This window comes from Musa acuminata, chromosome BXJ1-7 (genome assembly GCF_036884655.1).
Source record: "Musa acuminata AAA Group cultivar baxijiao chromosome BXJ1-7, Cavendish_Baxijiao_AAA, whole genome shotgun sequence".
NCBI lineage: Eukaryota > Viridiplantae > Streptophyta > Magnoliopsida > Zingiberales > Musaceae > Musa > Musa acuminata.
The window spans coordinates 422,758-441,865 of NC_088333.1; the positions used below are offsets into that span (position 1 = coordinate 422,758).

The 19,108-nt window shown below is 34.9% G+C and overlaps 2 protein-coding genes across 4 annotated transcripts; both read right to left on the reverse strand.

Annotated features, from left to right (window-relative positions):
- Window positions 1-22: 22 nt before the first annotated feature.
- Window positions 23-4,232, reverse strand: LOC135585932 (uncharacterized). Of its 3 annotated transcripts, none has more exons than XM_065190389.1 (9): window positions 4,053-4,232; window positions 2,951-3,077; window positions 1,977-2,124; window positions 1,746-1,868; window positions 1,619-1,662; window positions 1,419-1,544; window positions 649-733; window positions 490-546; window positions 23-397 (listed from the first exon to the last, which is right to left on the reverse strand). In XM_065190389.1, the coding sequence occupies exons 1-9, from the start codon at window positions 4,186-4,188 to the stop codon at window positions 308-310; spliced, it is 936 nt and encodes a 311-aa protein (XP_065046461.1). In that variant the 5' UTR covers window positions 4,189-4,232; the 3' UTR covers window positions 23-307. The 3 variants fall into 3 exon arrangements, with proteins under 3 accessions (XP_065046461.1, XP_065046463.1, XP_065046462.1); XM_065190391.1 differs by having other exon boundaries at window positions 2,998-3,077; window positions 4,053-4,107; XM_065190390.1 differs by lacking the exon at window positions 2,951-3,077 and having other exon boundaries at window positions 4,053-4,188.
- Window positions 4,233-5,622: 1,390 nt separating this feature from the next.
- Window positions 5,623-18,036, reverse strand: LOC135679800 (truncated transcription factor CAULIFLOWER A-like). Its single transcript, XM_065193781.1, has 8 exons — window positions 17,728-18,036; window positions 10,176-10,254; window positions 8,108-8,172; window positions 7,905-8,004; window positions 7,767-7,808; window positions 6,475-6,516; window positions 6,275-6,399; window positions 5,623-5,974 (listed from the first exon to the last, which is right to left on the reverse strand). Exons 1-8 carry the CDS (start codon window positions 17,910-17,912, stop codon window positions 5,860-5,862), a joined length of 753 nt encoding a protein of 250 aa, XP_065049853.1. The 5' UTR covers window positions 17,913-18,036; the 3' UTR covers window positions 5,623-5,859.
- Between the last annotated feature and the right edge of the window lie 1,072 nt (window positions 18,037-19,108).

A 19,108-nucleotide genomic window follows, 5' to 3' on the forward strand; every position in this document is an offset into this window, starting at 1 on the left:
ATCATGGCAAGCGATAAGTTCGTGACCAAGTTTGGAACTTATTAGTATCATCAAGACTGTATACATAAGACGACCAGAGTAAAGCAAAAAGAAATTCCCAACCATACATCATTAGAAGAGAAACCCAACATTCAAGAGGCATTGAGACCTGTAGGTACAACATGTATCCCTAAGCATTCACAGATCTACAAAGGGAACTGACAGTAGTGTTTAATAGAGTTCATCAGCTTATTATACTTCAATCATTGCTGGAAATTTGTATAGCAAACAAGTTGCTTGTAGCGACATTGAGCGGGCTGTTGTAGAATTAGAAAGACGCATCATTTGCGGCTGCTTCGAATGCTTTCAGGAACACCTCAGGAGGTTGGCCACCACTGAGCTTGTACTTCCCATTTATCTGATGGAAGAAACAGATCATGGGGTAAGTATAAAGGAGTCACAAAAGATCCAGAAATAGGACAAATGAAATGTTCAGTGAGAATCTCTTACCACATAGTGCGGGACTCCGTTGATACCTGAGGAATACTTTTCAAATTCTTCCTGGACCTTTTGAATAGCAAAGCAAATAATTTTGACAAATAGTTTAACCACAAAAATGAAGTCAGAAGTTTAAAAGAAATTGAGAACAAATTGTTATTAGCATCACACCTCCTCGATCCCCTTTGTAGGATCTTCAAGCAGTTCTGCTGCTCCTCCTATGCCGACTTTTTGTGCAGCATCCAAAAGAACTTGCCTGTATGTTATTGCTTAAGATAACCATATTCACAAAAAAAAAAGAACATCTAATCATTACTGTTCATAAACACCAAGTACTCTACAATAACTGTTTGTCATGAGATCCAAGAAAAGAGTATGGGAAGCATCAAGCACCCCCTTCTCTTTCTTTTTCCAAGGAAAGAGCACTAAATAATTTGTTTGTTGGTGTCACTGTAATATTAGGGCAAAAAACAAAGGCAATAAATTTTTTTCTATTTAACATGAATAAGGCAACTTCTTTCAGAGTACATATTAGGGGAGAAATCAATAGAAAACCATCAAATTTTATCATAAATACAATAACAATTTATTTTTTAGTTGATGGAAATCAAGGTTTCAAAGAAGTCATCATTGACCCCACCTTGCAAGCAAGATGCTTTTTCCAACAGTAACATGATCACCTTCAAATAAACACTCAGCTTGGCACAAGCATGCACCAAACAATAAGAAAGCATATAGGTGGTTGTTTAAATAACGGCTATTATTTACATTAAATTACATATCAAGGAAAAACATATTAAACTCTTATATAAGAATAAACTTTTTTTTTTGCAAAAGGAAAATTAAAAAGCTCGAACAAACTATTTACATTGCAACCAATAAAAAGAACTCCAAATGGCCCATTGCATAATTCCTTTCTCATTGTTTAGATATTTTCATACCTATCTCCGATATACTTTCCCTGACAGAAGTAATTGAGAAACAGCTCCTCTACAAGAGCATTTTGTTTGTCATAGCCTTGAGTTGAAGCATATGTTATAAGCCTGTGGCTATCCATTGTATTTCCCCTGAATCAACTTGTGTTAATATAACCATCTTAATGCTTATACTTAGCAAGTTCAAAACTGTCTGATCCACTTACGTCAACCCAGAAGTATCATACTGAAATCCAAGGCTTTGAAATACCTGCAACACAAAAACTCTAAGGCCATACATATTGACTGGTCATATAAGCAACTAAAATCCAAACACAACAACTGCAATATAACCTTTGTCATCCGTGAGATGATTCCCTCATATTGTGCAGGCCCAAACTTCTGTTTATAAAAGTCAGTCTTTCTCACTCCTTCTTTTGGTGCATTGGGGTTGAGAAAGAATGGATGCCACCTTACCTGATGGTGAGAAAAAACATGAAACATTGAAAGGAAACATCAAAAATAATCAAAAGTAGGTAACTGAAGAAAGGATACATGGATTCAACTTGGAAGGATAAAAAAAACCTCAAAATCAAATTGATCCTTTGCTGAATCCATAGCCTTTTGAAGGTTCTGCTTACCCACAAAACACCAAGGGCACACTGTGTCTGAACTAACATCAATCTTGATTACCTTCTTTTCACCTATTGAGTTTGTCATGGATCCGATATAGCTGCATGTTTGACAAAGAAATATCAATTTTCATCTTCACCTAAGATTAGATAAAACAATCATATCGCTATAACCAACATAGTATAAAACAACCTAATTTTTTATTATTGAAAGTTAAACTGAAAAAATTGCAAGATGCCCCCTCAACTGAGTCTAATTCCTGACTAACAGTGTTAAAACAACCCATTCAAAAGCAACATCTTCTACTTGAACATTGATCTAATCTAAGTCCTATAAATAACAGCAGCTTACATGGCAAAACCAGATCAACTTGCTCTTCCAGTTAAAATTAAGGGAAGGAATTTTTTTGCTCTTTCAAGCAAGTCAGCCTAGCAACTTTTAAATACAATAAATGTCAAATTTTATAAAACAAAACAACGTCTGAATTATCAAAATTAGTTCTCAAAGTAGGTTTCTAGCACTAACTCAACCAATTACGCTAGTGAAGAAACTATTTGAAATCTGCAATAGATGTCAGACAACAGTGTTCTCTCTTTTCTCTCTAATAGTGGTCCTTGCACTTAATTGGAAAAATATTTCATTTCCCAATAGGAATGGGCAAGAGGTATCAGAGGTCAATAATGGATTAGCAAATTATCCACAAACTACTATAGCTCTAACAGATCTCCATATTTCAATATTATATCATTTAGTAAAATCTCTATTTCATAAAAAAAAATTAGGTGTTTCCCATTTGTACCTAGTGTCTTACCATATGGTTATGGTCATAGGAATCAGATATCAACACATGTTGAAGTGTCAGATGCAACAAGGAGACATTAAGGGACGCAAGGAGAAAGTTGACAAGAGATTTTAACCTATCTTACATGTTAATTATGCTCCATATTAAGAAATCAAATCTCAAAACCAGAACCTGATCCTTAAACAGGGCTGATAAATCTGACTCCTTAAGGTCACAGTTTGTAAGGTGCTTGCAGCAAACCCACAAGATTCCTGAGAACCAAAAAAAGTCCAGTATTGTCACTTGATATTCAAACACTATAATCAAGGATGGTGATAAATGTTTAAATTGGAGACATGCTTTTGTGTCCAACATGATCCGAGTGGGTTGATTCATACTAGATGTGTTGCTACCTAGACAAAGAGTACTCTAGTTTATATGCTTTCTCGACTGAGTTTAGGAAAAATAAACTAGACAAGTCCAAATTCGATTGAAGTGAATAGTTCTATTTTTATATGTTCCTATAATTTCTTCTCTTTCCTATTCTTCTATGAACCATAGGTCTTTAACCTTGTTTTTCTTTTAATCAGAAACAAGAAAAACGTTGAAACAATAGAAAATAAAATTAACCAATATCGTCAATAAATTCAGTCCTCTGAAATTAAAGTTTGCATTTCAAAGAAGAATTCTTTAGAAAGATCTGTTTGGAAATCCTAAGTAGGTAAAGGAATACAAGATCCCTGTTTCCTCAGAGCTTACGCCAAAAGGAGGAACTCTAGTGAATCGATTTTATCTAACAAATTACGCACATAAATTTAAAAAAAAAATCGATTTTTTTTTATTCCCCTTAAAAGGGTAAACCGAACAGTTTAACACTTGGATCAGAGCAAATTCCTATTTTATACAGATTTCAATTTTTAACCAAGTATCCCAACTACAACCTAAATTCTCTTTTATAGATAACGAAGTATAATGTTTTCTCTCCTGTGATATATGATTTTGCATATCAAAGAACAATTTGCACCAAGGCTAATTAAGAAACCCTAACAAGGAAAGGGAAAACACGATCGCCCTGTTTTCACTGAGATTGCATCAACAGATATGGCTGTTTGGCTATTAATTTTTTTATCGAACAGATTGCCCAGTGGAAACTAATACCAGCGCAGATAGATTCAAAAAGAAAAAAAAAAGGTCTCCCGAAATCCTACTAATAAATTCAATAGAAAAAAGAGGGGGAAGAAATGAACCTGTGGTTGGAAATATGCCTGCAACAAAAGAGAGAGGGTCGACGATGGTGTTTGGTCGTGTCGTCGTCTCTACTTGAAGCCACGCGGTGTCGGAAAGCGGTAAACGGCGGTAGGTGGCGGATGTTGCGGTCGCCATGAATCGGTCAACGTAGCCGCCGACTCGACAACCGCTCGCGTGCGATCTCCACTGCTCGTCTGAGATGATCTCGGAAATAAGGGTTCCGAGACTGAGACGCGTGGTGGAAGCAACGCGAATCATGAGGAGCACGTGACAACAGGAATCTTCAAGCGGTTGACCATAAATTAATCTGTGAAGGTTGATTTTGAGTACCACCAATCTTGGGATTACCGGATCAATAATTTAGGGATAGTATTTTTTTTTTCATAAATGATAAGTGATGTAGATAAGATGGAAACTCGACATCTTACTTAATAAACATCGAAATCCTTTAGACATCCTCAAAAATTTTATCAAATAAAAATTTAAATCTTAAAAAATAATATATATATATATATATATATATATATATATATATATATATTAAACTCATTTATCAAGAGTTAAACATTTTACATGTAAAATATTAGTAAGATGGTGTACCAATCTCCCTCACTTATCAAAGATCCATAGTTTAATATTTTTATTTAATAATGTTAGTTTAGTTAGTTAGTAAAGATATTGATCGAATTCATTTCTTAGAGTATCCAAACTAGTAGACCTATGAAAAAAATTATGTTGAATTTTTAAAATAAATATTATAATTAATCATTTTATTAATATCGATTTAACTTAGAATACGGCTAGTTTAGTTTAGCTGTGGGTTGCACGACACAGATCACCAAAGAGGTATACTGGTAGGGTCACGCAGCCTCGCATGGCACATGAAACGAAACTGGTGGTAGCGCTTGTCATGAGTTGCTGCTTCCATCAAACTGAAATCCAAGCGCTTGGATTTGCTCTCTATTATATTATGCCTTCTTTCCGCATAATATCGAGGGCAAATCCATATTATGTTTCCATGAAACTGCATACATAATATGAAGCTCTTTTTCTTCTTGTCAATTTACTGGTAAGGTAAATTTACAAGAAAATATCTTCTCGAATATGCTTCCAGTAGGACCTATTTCTCCTTCTCTTATAAATCCCTTCAAAGTGGCTCCTGTATCTTATTTAGCATTGATGACTGTAAGATAATATCTATAATTATATTAGCCTTATAATAAAATGTTATTTGTCGTTTATTTTCTTCACTTAGTTTTCCCTTCTTCTTTTTTTCCCTCCTAAAAGAATCGAAAACTTTAAATTAAGATAGAAGCTGCTGATGCCACAACACCATCGATCCTACTGGAATCAAAACGGAGACGGCAAGTAACAAGGTTTGCTGTTTGCATAGTAGTCTAAAATAGTATTATAGAGACTTGCTGCTGCCTTCAGATTTGTTAGAATTGTTGAACCAGGCATGTGATGTAATGAGGTTTATATTGGTGAAAGCCAGTTGTGTATGATGAATTGCTTTACTATGTTAAAACAAATAAATTTAACTAGAGCTTGTTGTTGAGTGGCAATAAATTAAAGAGCTTGTTGTTGTATCATAAATAGACTGGCACAAAGAATAATTTACAGATGATGGTAGGTAGGTAGGTTTTTTAAGGTCCCAATGACTTAATTGGAGATACTAACGGATGCCGACGCAAAAGTACCTCGACAGACATACCAGGACGAGACTCGCACTGCTGGAACACCGCGTCTCGCATCATAGCAGCATTGTCTTAATCGGCGGATGCGTGGGCGGACGACATGCCACACTTAGCCGTTCAAATGGCTGAGCATCCATGGCGGCAACAAGCTGTTGCTGATCCGTACCTGAGGTTGTTGTGCAGCAGCTTCTTCGGCGCCCACGGCTGCCCTTCCTTGGTAACATCTGCGTCACAGGATCAAACTGTCTTAGAAATATGGGGGTGATGATCTCAATACCAGATGACTTCATCATAATTTACTCATTTTAGCAGAAGACAGCTATAGCTGACATGCCAATCGACGTGATTTCAAATGATTAATAAATATAATGATATCACAAGTGTAAAATCAATTACACAAATTATGCATGTCTTTGTTTTACTTGGACGAATCTGATGAATATGGTAAACCATTGGCAGCAATGCCTAAACCACTATTTCCGATATATATAGGATGGCAAGCTTGTGTAGTTGTCAGTCAATACCCGATATTTGGAGGAGGAGGAGGAGGAGCATCGGTTATTAACAAGAGCGGTGACAAGGACTTTGTTTGGGCTTGTTCCCAGAGTGCATTTTGCGTGAGAACCTTGGCCTTCTGCTTCTCCATTATCTGTTTCGGATCACGATATAGGTGATTACAGTGTAGAGGAGATGAATTTACTTGGGCAACAGACAATACACTTACCTGCTTCTCCAAATTCTTGTTTTCCTCTTGCAGTGTCTTCTCCTATACGTAAGAAAAGGAATGATGTCATGGATTTAAAGCATGGAAATTCTATGGGAGTTAGCTTGAAAAAGAGGGGAAAAAGAAAAAAAAAAAAAGGAATATACTAAATCATCATGCACGGTAAATGAAAGCACCAAAGAGAACTTCAAATGTTGGTATCATCTATAGGCAAAACCAACTTTTATCTGTTTGCATTCAGGCAAGGTTCTTTAGTTTGCTTCACTAGACTATGAGACAAATGGTCTCATCATGTTTAGTAAAAAGAAGCTTTGATTCGTAGGATTAACAAATTAAGTTGACAATTCATAGCCAAATGCAACTCTAGCATGCTAATATTCTAACAGGTAAATTGAGCACAGAAATAATATGCTTCCGGTGACCATATGCTGTAATTATTAATCACTTGTCTGTAAAACTTCAAAAGGAAAATTGGGTAATAGAACTATAGATCCCTTTCTTAAAAGAAAGGATACGAGTATATAATTTAGAATGAAGTATATTTATTTGTGCATGTAAGCTGGACCACCTATGAGATCGTTTGAACTTACTCTGCAATCATTCTGTTTTAGAAAGATGGAAATAGGTGCCTCTGTCGATTTTTACTGGACAAGATCAATTTGTTCTCTGAAGATATCCTAAGCTAGTTATCAAGTAGCTCCTGCAAGGCTACCAGAAGATGTCACCCTTAATGCAGATGAAGAAGAGCTTGATTTGGCCAATAACTTATTATCGTTCGTATAGATTATAGAGCCTCACGTCATGCTTAATCATTTCATCAAATTGAAAAAACAAGAAATTCTAGGTAATCTAGGCTGTAAATATTTGTTATTGTTTATGACTATATATGTTACCCTTTAAATGAATGTCAAGGTTTGCTGAAAGAACTTACTGTATTGGATCATTCGTATCATGTCACATCAATCCATATTAGACATGCATTATGGACTAAAAGCTAAATGTTTTATACTTTACCATATATCTAATTTTAACAACTGAATACTCAGATTTACATGTTTAGTTGTTGCCCTGTGCTTCATCTTCTTAAACACGGTAATTATTGGCGATAAATTGAAACTACAAGCAGGATAACTATTTGGTCAGAAACAATGCTAATGATGCTCATCACCAGAATCAGACCACAATGTATCAAATATGATTAGCTTTTAGGCCACTAGATAAGCTTATATGCATAAGGACGACAACAAGGTAATAATTATGGACAAAATCAAGCATGGTTGCAGTTCTTTTACCTTTCTTTCAAGCTCAGCAATGGAGTCAGATAACACTTGGTTCTGTACCATGAATAAAAGGCATTAATACATCATTCGTAGAGCATATATCTTATCTAATAAATATACCTGAGATTAGCAAAAATTATGAGGTTTTACCTTTCTTGACCTAATAAGCTTCAGAGAATTTTCAAGCTGATTCTCCAGTTGTTGCAATTCTTTAAGATTCAAGGAGTCCAGTTGTTCTCCCATTAGATACCTGAAGGAATTGTAATAAGTCATTGGTATATCACATGGTATGCAGCTCTTTAATTGTGATCATTTTCTGATTAGAACTCTTGTTTTTAATCATTATCAATCACCTTTGACTTTTGCTTAAAACCTCAACCTTAGCCTTAAGCTTGCTGTACTCTTGACACCAGTTGCCCTGTGCAGTGTCCAACAAAATGTTAGTGGTTTACAATTTGCTTGTTGCTTGAGATTTATTGTTCTTAATCTGTTCTACCAAGACACTCACAGAGTAGATACCACAAAATGATGCAGCAATTTAACCGAATTGTGTATCAAGTCCTATTCACCCAAATACTTCATATAACTGTTCTACCAAGACACTCACAGAGTAGATACCACAGAATGATGCAGCAATTTAACGGAATTGTGTATCAAGTCCTAGGCACCGAAATACTTCATATAACTAGTCTAAAAGCCTTTTGTATTCACACTAATATCAGAAGACATCTAAGTCCTTAGCTGTATCAGAAACAAATGATTATGCAAGTTGATGATGCAAATGTGTAAGAAAAATAAAATGCAATTTACACTCTTGCATATACTCTAAAGGATAAAAGGAAGAATGCTTTCTAGATAATACAGGTTAACTACAAAAATGTTTTGGTGTCCTGAGAAAAAAAAAAGTCTTTGATTGGAGCAGCACTCCAGGCACAAAAAACACACTACAGTTGATCAAGTGAACAAGAATGCAAATCGCATACTCATGAAAGGATTCTTCTCAATAATAAGATATCAAGGACTCCACTAGAGAGTTCACATTCATTTTGTCTGTCCATTGTTCCCTTCCATTATCTTGTTTTGCTCCACATATTAAACAAAAGGATTAAATCGTATCATGTCTCCTCCAATTCAATTTTTTTCTCAACATATTATACCTGATAATGTATCTTGAAAGTTTTCTAGGTAGACATTTTGTGAGCTCATTTTGTTTAAGAATACAACATCTTCATTCTTTACATAAAACCATACCATATTATACTCATCTCTCCATGAGCTGTTGATGCTGTCATTTTGAACATCTTAGGCAATATAATTTTGTGTGCCTTTTACATGGTAAGTACATTGGAGCCTGAATGCTTTGCTGTTTACTGATTTTGATGGAGGCCTTCAATTTGATGAATCTAGTTCTTCATTTCTACATCCATGTTTCTGCCTCATCTTCTAATCCAATAAAGTCAGTCAATCCAATTTTAATAGACTGGACTGATTTGGACAGTCCTTTCCCTCTAATAGGACTTGCTTCTATATGATGAATCATCAGTATGCTATAAGGATGGTGATTGTACCAGGCTATTCATGTCTCTAGCCGGATGCAGTTTCAAGCTCGATTAAGCTCAGTTGAAATTTAAAAAATCTGAGTTTGAACAGCATCACTATACTGGTTTCAACAAATGTTTTTCTAGTCTTGGAAAACAATCTATCTTGTATACTTTCCAACAATGTATTTATGTATATAGAAGCTTCGAATAGTGAGTTCAGTTGATAGTTACAATGAGTCTCAATTAGGCATGAAATAGACATAATTGATTTGACTCTTCCGGCCTCTTGATATTAACGTACCCTAATTTGTTTAAATTGACTCTAACGAGGTTCAATCATCCAAACTGTCTTATTTTGGACTCATAATTACTTTCAAGCTAAGTTTGAGCATGGGCAGGCTTCATCGAGCTTAGCATAATTACTCCCTAGAATATTATTATTGAATCTCCCACAGTCAACATCAATACCTTTTATTGTCTAGATTGACCAAATAGCTGAATGCAAACCAAACTCAGGGATTTAATTTTCTTTAATTATTAATTTCATTTCCTTGTCAAGATAACTAAGTTTGCCAAGTATGCACCAAAGCCTAAGTTATCTAGACCTGTGGGATGACTGAATTCAACTGTTTTTTCAAAGGTGGTAGTAGCAAGAAATGATAAAGAATTTTAGTATAGCATCATTTGAACTCGTTGGAATAATACCAAACATGACCTCTTTCACATTATTAGTGGACCCCCATTACTGTTAAAACACAATTAGATATCCCTACAAATATGTGAAAGAGGTAATGAAACACAGATAGGAACACGTAACAATAAATGGTTTAGAGGTGCATGAGTTACATATGATGCATAAATGAGCAATGACTTCACTGACCTGAGATTCAAGATCTGATGAGACGAGTGCTTTTTCAGCATAAGAGTACTGTTCATATCGTTCAAGAATTTTTTCCATACTGCAGAAATATAACTTTCTTAGCAAATAGTCATGATTAATTACAACTTATGAAAGAGAATGATGTCCAATATACATCAGTCACTTTTCAAAATTAATCAATATATTTGATATTATCACAAATTTATAGTAAGATCTTGCATAGTTTAAACAATTTAGGATCATCATTTGTACACACAAACGCACACACTTAGATATTGTGTTATTGCATATATACAACATTTTTAAACTGCATAAAAACCATGCACTAAAGGTATTCACATATATAAAATAAGTTAAGGTGATTTCTCATATCCATAATAAGTCAAAAGCGTATCCATTCTAGCAGTCTTAATAAACAAACAGCATTTGGCAATTGACATAGGTACCATTCGTGCATATAACATCCTCTATCATAAACAAAATTTATGATACATATGTATTCAAACATTTTTTTCCGAAAAATCCCAATAATACTGGAAGATATCCAGAAAGAACATGTTCCGGCACATACATGGTATAAGCAAATAAGTATTTGAAGTATCTATTTTTTGTAGTTTCAAATCTTTAAGTCAGATAAACAACAGGACCTAATTGAAATATCAAAATGTGCAACCAAATCGTGACAATTGTCGCAATTCTCCAAGCATCAGGTTCCTTGAGAACTCAGTAATTTGAAATTGAATTACCTTAACATGGCATATGAATGGGAACAGGAGATATTTATTTATGCATGGTGGATTAAACATAAAAATGATTAAATGTATCATTATGAAATTGAATTTAAATGTAATATAAACTTATTGCTACTTGTTCTATGAACTTAATGACATCTTAAGGAAGACAAGCTATAAGATGAGAACTTTGAAGAATTACTTTAGTGCATAGTTGGAAGAACTACCATATAAGCTATTTATTCATTAAGTTAGTGTAATTGTATAAAAAGAAAATTAAGATTCTCATATGATTTTTTGTTAATTTAGAAAAAAATATGACTAAGTTCTTAGAGATTTATAATGACCAATCTGGAAATGATAAATAACATTTAATAATTATACTACTGTATTACAATATGACTATGATACAATAGTTAGTGTTAAGGATATAGAAAAATGCATTTAATGAATTCTTTATAGCCATAAGTTTATTCCAAAGATAAATTTGAATTTCTTATCATTAAACATTGATGATGGACAAATTTATTCATACTCAATGGAAATCCTATGGTATATGTTCTTTATGAATAATATCAGATTTCTTGATGAGAGTTGAAGCTTTAGATTGCTTTCATTTACCATCGAAAAGGAATTACAAATTGGTAACAAATATTATTCGGACAATAAGTCATATGATTAAATTTAATAGTGGCATCAATGTGAGATGTGATCGTATTATTCTTTTATATGACAAGAATACAATGTATAAATATCACTCATGCTTATCAACTAAAGTGTTAGACAATTGAAAAATAACATATAGGAAAAGTTAGTACAGATGAAATGATTATATTAAACTAGATGTGAGATTACTGTAGAAGATAGAATAAGAGGTATATTCATATAAAAACAATTAATTATAACCCCCTAGTAGAAGATCAGATAAAGCAGAATTTTATAGAAAATATAAATATGTTCAGATGTGACTTATAGATATGGTGATTAGATGAGATATATGAATTAGAATAAGAAGGGATAGAGACAAAAAAAAAAATACTAAATAAGGATGTCTCCTGCACAAAATTCAATAGAAGAAAATGATGAATGCAAGCTGATCCCAAAATGCAGAACATTATGGATTGTGAAGTCCTTCTACTATTTAAATGGAAATTAAACATGTTTTATGTATATTTCTCTAGAACAAATATGCGAGAGGCCTTTAAGGATATTTTAAATCACAAGTGATATTTCTTTCCATTTCTTTAATAATTGGGTTGCTCAGGTATAGTTAAATAAGGGCAAGAAATCATACTCCTCTAAAAGAAAAGAGTTTCAATTGTACTGGGATTATTTTGGGTCAGTACAAAGAAGCTCCTTTATCAAGCTGAATTCTTGTAGACCCTTTATAACCAGAAAAAATGGTTAGGAAACCTAATCAGAAAAAAGTTCCTCAATGTATCGCATGCAATCAGATTAATTATAATAAAAAGTGTAACAAAGACCCGACATTGAATATAAAATAGAAAAATGGACACTGGCCCAACATGATTGATCATTATTGTGGTATTATAATATTCCACCAATATCTTATGCGAACAGGAGATTCAAGTTAATCTTCATATGGCATCTTCAATATATCTCCTGAATCGATTGTATTGATTCCAACGGTACAAAGATCTGCGAATCAAAACAGAGGATTCCAAATGACGCGTTAGATGTGCAATCAATGTTGGTCACCTTCTAATTGGACTAGCGTTTGACTATGCATTAAAATTTAGTGAAGAATCTATGATGCAATTCACGATATCTTTTTGAGTATTAGTATTTGGGGTCGTTGAATATCGGATTTTGACGATGAATTTATGAATAAATAAGTGTTTAATATAAGTGACGTAGGAGAAACTTCGATCATGAAAAGGTAAATCATTGAAGCAGGAGAATTAGACATTAGGTCGGAGTATCATGTTAGAGATCGGGCATCGGGCCAGAAGGTTCGAGCATTACGTCAAGAAGATCAGATATTGCGGGAGGTCAATATGTCAATGGATCGCGCAATATACCGAAAAAAAGGATGATGCGTTGGAAGTTTGGATGAAATGCCGAATGAACTGATGACATATCGGACAACGTAGGCTTCATGATTGTAGTTGTTGAGTTTTGATCGAAGTAGTTTAGAGTCTAATTGAGTTGGTTTTGGGTATAATCATTTCAACTTGATTAAGAGCTCATTAGGCCTGAATTATGATTGAATTTGGCCTGGTAGAAGATTAATTCAGTGACCTAAGGTTGGGCCAAGCAGTGGCACCGTCAGGCCAGACAGTGATATCGCCTATAAGCTGAAAAATACGGATTGTACTTTTTTAAGAAACCCGACTATAGTACCACCAGAGTTAGTGATAATACCACCCAATCAAGCGGTGGTATTGTCAGAACACAGTCTCCCAAGTTGTGTCAGGCAATGATATTGCTAGTGCCCTGGTTCTTAGGCTCTATCAGGCGGTGGTATCGCCAATATCCTGAAAATCTGAGAATTTAAATTTTTGACAATATTTTTGAAGTCATTTGGGGCATATAAATATCTCACTCATGCTTGCTTGATGTAGAAGAAAAAAGAATGAAAACTTATAATCGAAAGTATGCAAACTCTCTAGTAAAGTGTTGAGTCTCTTCCTCCTTGAGTTTAGAAGTCTTTCCAAGGAAGGTATAAGATTTTCTTATAAAAGAGATGTGTGAAGGTTTTGTTCTAAGCGAATGAAAAAGAAAAAGAGTTATAACAAAAATAGTTAATCTTCATCTATTTGAGAAGATTGGTAGTGAAAACTGATAACCTCATGAAAAAAGGAATCGGGAGTAGATATAGGTCAGAACAATCGAACCAGTATAAATCTTACTAAATAATTTTTCTAGTTCTTACTAAATAATTTAATTGCTCATTCTTGCACACATTTGAAGTTAAATGTATTTACGATTAAAATTTTCAAATCGGTAGTTGTCTAACTACGAAGCAAAAACAAAAAGAGAATTTCCAATTAAATTTGCAGAGAGATCATGCTCTAATAATCTACGCTTTAGGAGAAAGAAAGGACACCAAGTGAATGTCACTAAGGTTTATAGGGCACCAAGCTCTAGAACATTGAGAGGGACGGATTAAAGGAGTTAGAAGTCAGAGTATTCTACTCAAGACGACGATCAACAAATAAAGTTCGTAGTTTATTTAAGGAAATGGGTATGTTTCTTTCCTATTGGATATGACTTAATGGAGAGAGAAACAAAAGAACACTGATTCAGGAGAGTTTTATGTATCATTTTGTTCCCTTCCTCAGCTAAACCATGTCGAACAAAATCATGCATGTAATTTAGTCCTAATTATGACTAACCTCATTGGAACGTACATCTCTGTTGCCATAAATGAAAACGTTCTGGGTCTGCAATGTTGTTAATGCCACCATATCTAACCACGTAACTTAATTATATAAGTTATATTTAATAACATGAACAGTGAGTTATCTATTCTTAAGAATTGACCACAAGACCCTTCTTTCTTTTTTTTTTTACTAATATCTGTCCCCAACTAGTCCATCTAGGGATCATAATAAAATTAGGAAATAACAGACAATCAGTTCTTTTACGTGGGCACAATTGTGGGTCAACAAATTACATTCTTAAAGGAAAGATGATTAGAAAAATAAAAAAATAAATCTATATTGCATTTATTATCTCAATCTTTTTTAGCGGTATATTTGATTGGCTCCTTTAGCTTTCTGCTTGTCATCTTCAATAAGATTACTAGGTTGCTTATGCCAATCAAACAAAGTTGTAATTGTTGTGGGCCAATTATGATCGTAACCTTTAGTTTATCATCATGCACTTATATAGTAGCAACTATTGAAAGAAGAAATATATATCAAAATCGCTATAGAACTTCAAACATCTGAGAATATTATGAATGTTATTATTTGATGTGAGGTTCAAAAAGATGTGACAAACACCAAATATGTCTTATGTATTTTCTTCTATCTCTCATTGAATAGTCTTTTAAGCCATCTTATGCCACTAAAGAATATACTAATGAAGACCAGATCAGAGGAAAAGAGGAAAATAATTCACCAGTGTAATCAATGCTGTGATAGTGAAGACCAAGATTCTAGCAGGGACATAAGTAAATTAATATACTATTGCAATCAATGCTGAGATAGTGAAGTTAAGCAATCTCCTAATCACAGCCATACAATGTCGTTAAATGTGGAAGCCAGAATAGCAAGACTTCACTCTCATTTTCGCTGTGAGAGTCGTACAAGCATATATGCTCCAAGTCCAAACATGAGGACTCCCACAGATAACTTTTTCCTTCTTGTGAGATTTCGATCAACCTCATTTATCTTAATAACACTTTGTTTAAACAATCATAGCAATATGGATAATAAGAATTAGACCAGGCAAAAATAGTCTAATATGAATTAGCTATTAAATTCTAGAAAATATATCTAAATATTGTAGTTCTCTAGATACCTACGAGATCGTAGACATTCAGCCGTCAGTGTCATGAAATTTTTCAATATTTTCAATTAACTTAAACCACCACATACCATTGCATAGATACCTCAATTTACTGCAGTCGCAATCTAACAAATTCTTGCAGCATGTTTTAGGGTTTGATTAATATAGACTGGATATATCTAATGCCCAGCCAACTTTCTGGGTTTATGTGCAGTCTTGAGCGTAGCCCCTATATTAGTTTCAAGGCTAAGCCCAAAAGTGGAGTTCTAATTCACGTCTATAACCAAGAAACTAAGTTCTGCTTTTAGCTCCTTCAAAGTGTTTATTTCGTACCTCAATAGCTTCACCACTGAATCTGCAGCTAATGGACAAATATAAATTGTAACAAAAGGTCCACTGTATTTTGTATCAGTTGCTTCGTTGTGAGCATGATCATTTTGGTAAAAGAAATTTCGTTACCCGTCTCACATCCCATGAATTCTCAGGTTCTTAAGAAGAACGCCAGAATTGCCCTTCCTTGGCATCTTTTGAGGGACGATTCTTGTTTTGTTAAAGAACTAGCATAACTCTGTGTTTCTCTTATTCTTCTTCCTGTACGCACTTCCTACTTCGCTAATATAATATTTAATTGCAGTGTTGGTACAAGTCATGACGAGAAAACAAGTGATAAGCTGTCATCTATTAGTGACATCTTTCCTTTTTAGTGTAGTCCTTTAACCTAATATACAGATAATGCATGTTCAGAATATCGTAAATTCTCCCACATAAAGGTCAGCATGTGAACAAATTCTTCAAAAAAATATAGGTCAATAGAAAAATCACAATGTTGCATTTTTCCCATTAGGATCTCATGGACAAAATAACACACCTATTAGTTGAGATCCTAGCAGCTCCTCATGTAAAAATTTACTCACTTTATATGTCCCTATGTACAGATTTATTGGAGCCTAGTAATTAAATGACGAATAAAATTTCTTCAAGAAGAATGCAAGTCTGGGTTCAAAACCAATGATTAGAAGTTATAGGAGAACATGCAGAAGGTAAAGACAACATTTTCCAGAATTATGTTCAGGGAAATAAAGACACCAACGTAGACATGTGAATGAAAACGAAAATATCAAACTTAATATTCTAAATGGTCGATCACAAGGATAGAAGATGCTAAAAGAAGAAGGCTAGATCTACATCCATCATGATAGATAACGAATAGGAACTACAGGATCGAAATGGTGCAGAGAAGTCCATTCTTTTGGAGTAGATTTACAAACGAAGTGCCATAAATATGATTGAGATAAAGCATGTAATTGACGTGAGTTTTTGCTAGTCGAAGCCTTTGATATCCATTTCAACAAAAGGATGGAATGGCTGGAACCGGAACTAAATCTTGCAGCATCATTAGGATCTCGAACTTAAACCTAGCAACTAATTGTTTTTGAAACTGAGGTTATGCTAAAGCAAAGAACAACAAAGAAACAGATCGAAACAAGTGGCTGATCATCAGAAAAGTAGATGTAATTTGAATATAGGTTGAGTGGAGAGAGAACACGAAGAAGTTTTGAATCGCTACCAAGTGATTGATAAACGAATAGGTGCTTGGAACAGTAAATAATCAAACCATAGAATTGCTTCTAGCAACGCACTCCCTCTGGAGAACATGAACCGCTGAACACGATGAGAGCATTGAGAAGAATCGCACGGAAGACTAAATCCGTCATAAAAAGAATTAATCTCAAAACTTAGAAAAACATCAACAGTCACGGTTGACTGCCCTCGGAAATGCTCAGCGGTCATATCACGGAGCGGAGAAGGTACAGAAGGGAAACCCGAGAAAAGAAAACTCTAGATCTACTCCAAGCTACAAATATGAGAGGATGGAGATCGAAAAGAATAAGAAATGGCATTTCGTGGCGGAAATAGTAAAGAGGAAAGAACGGTTTCCTCTCAAACGTGCACGCCCAGTGCACGATAGCGATGGCTCCCTTCTTTAAGATAACCCGAAATGTAGCGGCTCCTTTAAGCTAAGAGACAAACTTGTTCGATCGGGAGAGACATTCCACTCGACTCAAACAGGTCGAGACTCAAATCTGAGAAAGCCGTATAGGAGGCCAAAAAAACAAAAACCCTAATCTCTTGTCGGGAGTACAAAAAAGAACACAAAGCAACGAAATGAAATCCGATGGATGTTACATTCGAGACAAGGAACTTTATCAAACGATGTAACGAAAGCATGATTTAAATCACAGTCCATCAAGCATGAAGTTACATTCGAAAAGACTACGAACTGAAGATCTACCCTAGGGTTCGAGATTAAAAAGCAGAAAACGAGGGAAGCGCGGACGCACCTGGCGTCGGTGGAGTACTCGTAGAGCTTGCCCTTGGTGGAGAAGATGATGAGGGCGACGTCGGCGTCACAGAGGACGGAGATCTCGTGGGCTTTCTTGAGCAGCCCCGATCGGCGCTTGGAGAAGGTCACCTGCCGATTGATCTTGTTCTCGATCCGTTTGAGCTGCACCCTCCCCCTCCCCATCTCGATCGATCTCCTTCTCAGGACCTATTCGAAGAAGGATTCTGGGTAGTGAAACAAAAAACACGGGAGCAGTAGCAATTTAAGAGAAGGGAGAGAGGGAGAGAGAAGGCGGTTGGTTTGGGTGGGGCGGGGCGGGGCGGGGCGGGGGAGTCAAGAGCAGTTTTGTAGAAACCAGGGTGGTATCCTGGCAAACACGTTGTCGAGCGGTGATTGGTCAGTAATTGGCTAGCGAGGGTGTTTGTCAAGTGGCAGCCCGCCTATCATCGTACGGATCGAAGCCATCGTTTTTGATACATTCCAAATAATAATAATAATAATAATAATAATAATAATAATCCTCTCCCTCTTTGTTTTTGTTTTATTTTTCGTTACCTGTTCTTTTTTACTCCTATCCCAACGTAGTGAGATTTTTGTATTTGTCTTTTTTAAATTTAAATAAATATATACTATTTCTCCAAAGATATAATAACTTATATAACTGTTAACTGAAACAGCAGTTTATATATTAAGACTAACTCCTCAAACACGTACAGTCGAACTGCATATATGCTGCTGCATACCCCCATAAGAAGAGTGTTATATAGTCGTCGTCAACCCACAGAGAAATCACAAGTGCCACTTAATTTTCTATAAAGGACGAGATGGATGGAGACCTATAAAATGATGAATGTGAACAAAACACATGCATACCAAACACACGGGAATCTTCTTCTTGTGGTTATGACTCTCTCGGGTGTCGCCATTCTCTCTTCGGGAGATGACTCAGACCACAGCCTCAACCTAAACATAGCTCCCATCAAAAAATATAATGAGAAAAAAAAATCAATATTAACATGTTATGAGGAGATGACTGGGGTTAGTAGCTATAAATTATAAATGTAATTTTGGTTTAATTAGAGATATTATCTCTTACGGAGCTCAACAAGAGAAAAACAGATCTCTTAAATAGTTTTGCTATCTTAGATTTTGATTGTCTGTGCTTTTCATATTCTTGTTTGTTGCAAACCAACCCTGTGTCGAAGAAATAGAGGTTTAGTAGATGATCATGCAAAATTATTACTATAAACAATGCTCGAACTGACATTACCAGTTTAACTATTTTGTAAGTTAAGGGCATAAAAAAAATTATTAGATGAGGTGAATTGATTTGTCAAAGGAGGGAGGAGAGAGACCAGATAGGAAAATCAAAGACAACT